Consider the following 6,056-nt stretch of genomic DNA (forward strand, 5'->3'; position numbering starts at 1 on the left):
TCTCAGGCTCTCGTTGCCTTGTCCCTCCTCTGCCCGGGACCCACGTCGGGGTGTGGTGCCGGCTCGACGGGCTGACGGAGGTGGTGGTGGAAGCAGTGAGAGGGAAGGTGTGGTGTGGGCCATGGTGGGTGGCTTCCCCACCACGGGGGGGGGGCGGGGGGGCGGGGCTTCGGTGGGGTCACTTGCTCTTGTGTAGATCCTTCAGCTGGCGGAGCTTCTCCAGGAGCTGGGCCCGGGAGTAGCCATTGTCTCCTGTGGGGCCTGGGCCCAGAGCCTCCTGCAGCACCAGGCAGTGCGTCCTCAGAAACGGGTTATAGGAGCGCTCCTCTCCCAGGGTGGACGGGCACTGTGGGGGAGAGGCACCCGGGTTTGGTGGGGAGAATCTGGAAAATAGACCCAACAAGGGAAGAACCCCCGCACCGCCCCATCCCAGGGTCCAGAAGTTCTCACTGGAAGGCCCTTGTGCCAAATATGTCGGAGCTCTAGAGAGGGCCCTGCAGGGCCCGCAGGGATGAGACCTCTCTCAGGAGTGCCCTTGGCCCCTCCTGGACCCCAAGCCCCGCACCGTGCTCCTGCGTTCCATCCGCTGCCTCTGCACCCACTGCATCTTCCTCTCCCGGGCCAGGTTCTCGGGCTCCACCACGCCTGCAAAGCCCAGGTTCTCCTCCGCGTACTCGTGGCCTAGGGATGGCCGTGGGGGCCAAGACACAGGGCAGAGTGAGATGGGTGGTACGGTCAGAAAAAGTCCTCCCCAGCCGCAGGCCTAGGGGTACCTGATGACTGGGGAGGAGGGGCAGTGCTTCCAGAAAAGCCCTGACCACACGGGGCTGTTTCTCTAAGTGTGGGCACAAGTCAGCCACAAGTGAAGAGGCAGAAGCAGTTCAGGGGTGAAAACCACCAGACCTGGAGCCAGAAGACCCGCATTCTAGCCCGTCGGGCTCTGCCCAGCTGTGCGACCTCAGTCGAGTCATGGCACTTCTCTGAGCCACAATGTTCTCCTTTGGCAAGTGGGGAAAATAATAATGCCACTATAAAATCATGTGTTCCTGGTGCCTGGAACAGGGCCTGGTACACGTTAGGTGCTCAATAAAGTATTTGTCGAATGAATGAATGGATGCATATATGTTCTGAGGATTAACTGAGATATGAGTAAATGTGTTTTAGAAACGATGAATATGCAATGTACACATGCACGTACGTATGGATGGATGGATATTCCATGTACGTGCATATGGATGATGGACGTGCAGTGTGTGGATGATGGATGCAGGCAATGATCCATGCAGAATGGATTTAAGGCCCCTCTTTGCTCGTTAAGCAAAGGCAATTTTCTGTTCTAGGCTTTGGCTCTGAAAAATCAGCCATCTCCCAGGGATGCTCTGGGACCTACAGGGCTCCCAAGAGACCGTGGGCTGGTTGCCAGGGAAGCAGAGGCCTTACAGAGCCAGTTCTGCAAACAGAAGGGAGCTCTGCGCCCACTGCTAGAGGGAGCCACCAGAGGCTGTATCCCCTCTGGGCCAGGAGGTGAGTCGGCTGGGACTCTGGGGGTGTGAGGGGCTAGGAGGAGAGGGAGGGGCACCTCACCAGGCCACAGCAGAGTGTCGTCCCCCAGCCCCAGCACGGTGTCCAGTGAGCTCAGCATGGTCTCTGCGGTGCCCTCAAAGGTCCGTCCTGGTAGGGTCAGAAGGTATGTGTAAAGGTACAAGAACCACACAGCACGGTAAGGTACATGGAAAGGGTGGGGACCAGCTTGTACAGCTGGGGCTGGCCACCAGCCTTCAGCCATTCCCCTGCCATGCCCACTTCCCTGGCATCTACTCCTTCCCTCCCTCTGGGAGCTGGGCTCAAATATTCAACCGCAACTGAGCCCATCTGAAGGCCTCCATTGCACATATTGACATGTGGATAGAGGGGGCTGCAGAACCTTCAGGCTGAGTTCTGTGGCTCCAAGCCCTCGATATAGGGTTGCTCTTTTCCGTAGAGCACTTCTTTCTTTGCCTGTGCTGTCTTTGGGACTCCATGCACCTTGGGACCTGTGAGCCTCCCACCGACAGGATCACCCTCTCACTCAGGGGTTCTCAAGTTTTTGTAACTAGTCTTCCCAGTCACTGTATCAGAGAACCAGGCTCCACCCAGTGGAAACAAATGCCCTTCGAGGTCTCTACTCAGTTACAGGCATCGTCTCATTCTGTCCATCCCCCGCGGAAAGTCGTGAGGATATAAAAGAAAAATCGAGGTAACAAAGGTGGGAGTAGCTGCCGAGGCAACGTGTACTGAAACCAATGTTTTCATGCATTGCGTGGAGCTGTGGCTGTCCTTGGGCCCTTGCTCTGGCCTCTCTCCCTCCCTCTTGTCCCCCCTCCTCCCTCTTCCCTTTTGGGGGACTCACCACAGCCAGAGAGGAAGAGCAGGTCCCCTGAGAAGAGGCAGGAGGGACCCTTATAGGGCTCCCCATCCAGCAGGTAGACCAGATGGCCTTGTGTGTGGCCAGGGGTGGCCAGAGCCTGGATCTGAAGCCGTCCCACACTAACCACATCTTGATGACACAGGGGACTGAGAAGCGAGGCAATAGTGGAGAGAAGGCTCTAGAGCTTGTGCCATGCTGATCCTCCCTCCCCCGCCCTGCCCAGGCCCAAGGGAATGGGTGATGTACAGGATGGGGGCTTCGCCACCAGAGAGAGAAGGCACCCCTAGTACCCAGGACTTCAGACCCAAGCCCTCCTGCTTTCTCTTTTGGGGACTATGGCTGGATCACTTGGGGGATGGGCAGTGGCAGTCTTCAGATGGGCTGTGATCTACTCTCTAAGGGCCAGGAAGGGCATCAGCAAAGATCCACCTGCTGATACCCCTGAAACATGTGACTAAAGGATGGGGGGTGAGGGGAAGGGCCCACAAGGGCCATCCCATCCCTGGGTCAAGGACTTACTGGGTGAGGTAGGGGATGCCATCCTGAGGGCTCCCATACACCCGACAGTCCTGGTGCCGCCGGCTGAGGTCACGGTTCCCTCCACTGTGATCCCTGTAGGATGGCACAGACAGGCAGGGTCTTTAAGGGGCAACTGTACTGGGCCTCCTTCCTCCGTCTTCCCCAAGCGTCTCCAGGCCTCTGAGCCCTGGGACTCCTGGCTTCTGGACTGAACCAAGCTGTCCACACCTCTTCTGGCCTTAGTTCAAGCTGTCCCCCTGCCCAGAATGTTGTCCCAACAACTTGCCACCCCTCCCCTCATCACCAACTAATGCCAACTGATCTTCTGGACTCTCAGCTCCAGGGTCATCAGCCTCTAATTCCTCCAAGTGAATCTGATCACACCCTCCCTGTTGCCCCTGCCCCCGTACCCTGTGCCAACTGTCACAGTTGTTACTGTTTGTCATCGCTGTACACTTTCATACAGGGCTGTCTCCCCTATTGGACTATAAGCTCCTTGATGTTAGAGATCACAAGGTTTGCCCATGCCTGGCACACACGCCCACACGGAATGGAGGGTAAATGCCTGCCCTACCCTCCTCTGGAGCTTCAGAAGCTTGATAAGTAGAGCAGTGGGGGACCCGCCCCTCCCCCTCCCTCTCTGCTGGTGCCCCAGTGACTTCATGAGGATGGTGTCCACCCATACTGACTTCTTGACTCTCAGCCCAGCCTGTTCTCGCGGGACCCAGTCCTGGCAAGCCCAGCCAGGGCAGGGGCCAGCCAGGGAAGATGATCTGCACCCGGACCTCCCACCTCAGCCCCTTACCAGTGCTTGTGGGTGCAGAGAATGGCAACCAAGTTAACGCCCTCCTTTTCAATGGAAGCCTAGAGGAGAGAGGGGGCAGTGAGACTGAGGAACAGGATGCAGAGGGAAACAGGGGCATGGGTGCTGGGTGGAGAGGCGAGGCGAGGCGAGCAGGGAGAGATGAGGGAGGAGGAGGCGGTGAAGCCAGAGAACGAGAAGGGGGTGGGGAAGAGAGGGCTGGGTAAAGTGGGGCAGCTGAGCCCCAGCCTGGGCACAGGCGAGAGGGAGATTCGTGGAGGGGGTAGACACACAGACACACGCACACACAGATAAATAAGTAACAAGAGGGAATGATAAAGACGCCCAGACACGACAGACAGAGGCGAGGAGAGAAGAGCGAGGGTCAGAAAGGGGGCCACAGAGAGTGAGAGGCGGAAGAAAACTCCCCAGACCCGCAGACCTGGGTCAGCACCTCTTGCCCTCTGGCTCTGATCCCCCCACTGCTGCCCTCCCCCTCCCCCCCCATGCCCTGACACTGAGCCCCTCCCCATGGTGTGTTTGTGGTGGTCTCTTTGTGCACATGTGTGTCAGGGTCTGTGTGTGAGTGCACATGGAGGGGAGCACATCCCATTGGCAGAGGGCAGGGTCAGCCTCTCTCTAGCAAGAAGCTGCCAGTCCTCAAGGTGACCCCAGGTACCCCCGATCCCATCCTCCCCTCACCTGTACGGCCTGAGGGTCTGAAGGGTCCACAGCCACAGCCAGCCGGGCCTGGGTGTCGATGATGAGGTAGCTGTAATTGTCTGAGAGGACGGGGATAGGAAGCACCTTCACTCCTGGGGAACAAAGATGGGCTGTGGGCGGGGTGATGGGGCGGGCAGCCCAGCAGTCGGGGGTATGAGATGGGGAGTAGGCTGGGAGGGTGGCCACGGCTTGGGGCGATGCTGGCCCGGCGTGGCCAGAGCTCACCATTGAAGAGGCGGGGCTGGGTTCTGGAGTGGCCTTTGGGGTAGCGATTCCGAGCCCTGCGCAGCTGCTGGCGGTAGAAGAGATACCCGAGCCAGGTGCGGGTGTACAGGCTGTACCTGCAGGACGGGACGTCTGTGCTCAGCCCTGCCCCTCGAGCCCAGACCCTCCGTGAAGCCCAGGTCCCACGCCTCCACTCCCTCAGTCAGCCCCTGAGTCAGTGCGACTCCACCATCGCTTGTTGTGTGCTGTTTGCCCTGCTCAGTACTCAGGACAAGAGGGAGAATGAGACAGAAACACCCCCAAGCTCACCAGGCGAGATGTGAGCTGAGGAATCCATAGAAGAGAACTGAGGGTGCGGGGTTTATTCAGTGAAAGGGGTATAGGAGTTAGGAAGCTGCAGTGAGGTGGGAACAGTATTTCAGGAAGAGCAGCGGTGTGTCGCAGTCATGCCCGGGGCTTGCTGAAGACCAGATTCTTCGGCCCCATCCCAGTATTTGAGACTCAGCCAGTCTGCGGTGGAGCCCGGGAATCTGCATTTCTAACAAGTTCCAGCTGATGCTGATGCTGCTGACCCAGGGACCACAACTCTGAGAACAACTGGGGTAGAGGAAACAATAGGCCAAGGCCCAGAGGCAGCAGACAGCAGGGTTTACTTAGGGAAAGTATAGAAGGTTCTGTTTGGCTGTTCGGTGGAGGAAGCAGGCAGTGGTGAGGCTGGATGAGCTGACCACACTCCCTCCCTCCACCTGCCCCCATTCCAGGCCATCCCAGGCTACACAGTGAAAAGGGGGCATGAGGAACAGACGGGACTTGCGAGTGACAGAGTCCCCCAAATACGGGATGCCAGCACGCAGGGCTGGCTTCACAGGTGTGTGACCCGGCAGTCACATAAGGCCCCGCACTTGGTATGATGCTCTGCTGTTGCCATCTTGAAATCCTTAATGATTTTCTCTTTGAACTTGTGTCTTGTAAGTGAAGTCTGATGGCACAACGGAACATGCATGCGAGCAGAGGTGATACACACAACATCACCACATGTGTCTGCTCCGTCCCTGCTGCCCCTCACACACCGTGTTCGCAATGGCCATGAGCACAGAATTCTAGTGGACCCTCTATGTGTGGAAATTCAAGGCCCAAGGTGAATACAGGTGAGTGTACATCTATGACTGAGTAAAGGGTGGGGTGGTGGGCACTGGCTGTCCCGTAAGCCACACTTTGGGTTCAAACTAAAATTTGCTTGAAATGCATCAAGAAGGCAATGGTGTTCTAAGAAACACAAATGATCAAGGAACCCTACCACATCCTTTCTTATCACGTTACTTCCCTGTATGATCCCACCATTGATGCTGCAAACGATGCTGCTATGGAAGGAAAGGGAAA

General features: G+C 57.5%; 1 protein-coding gene across 2 annotated transcripts in view; it reads right to left on the reverse strand.

Moving 5' to 3' along the window:
* The window catches only part of PNKD (PNKD metallo-beta-lactamase domain containing), a 58,375-nt gene continuing 52,319 nt past the window's right edge, over positions 1–6,056 (reverse strand). The window contains exons 3-10 of one of the 2 annotated variants that reach the window (XM_007451420.1): positions 4,677–4,792; positions 4,431–4,543; positions 3,732–3,790; positions 2,927–3,019; positions 2,390–2,553; positions 1,585–1,671; positions 566–681; positions 1–346 (exon numbers count right to left, since the gene is read on the reverse strand). In XM_007451420.1, coding sequence (XP_007451482.1) covers positions 179–346; positions 566–681; positions 1,585–1,671; positions 2,390–2,553; positions 2,927–3,019; positions 3,732–3,790; positions 4,431–4,543; positions 4,677–4,792 — 916 coding nt within the window. In that variant the 3' untranslated portion in view covers positions 1–178. The remainder of the gene's footprint in view (positions 347–565; positions 682–1,584; positions 1,672–2,389; positions 2,554–2,926; positions 3,020–3,731; positions 3,791–4,430; positions 4,544–4,676; positions 4,793–6,056) is intronic. The other variant, XM_007451421.1, reaches the window with a different exon arrangement.

This window comes from Lipotes vexillifer, unplaced genomic scaffold (genome assembly GCF_000442215.2).
Source record: "Lipotes vexillifer unplaced genomic scaffold, Lipotes_vexillifer_v1.1 scaffold1145, whole genome shotgun sequence".
Classification (NCBI taxonomy): domain Eukaryota; kingdom Metazoa; phylum Chordata; class Mammalia; order Artiodactyla; family Lipotidae; genus Lipotes; species Lipotes vexillifer.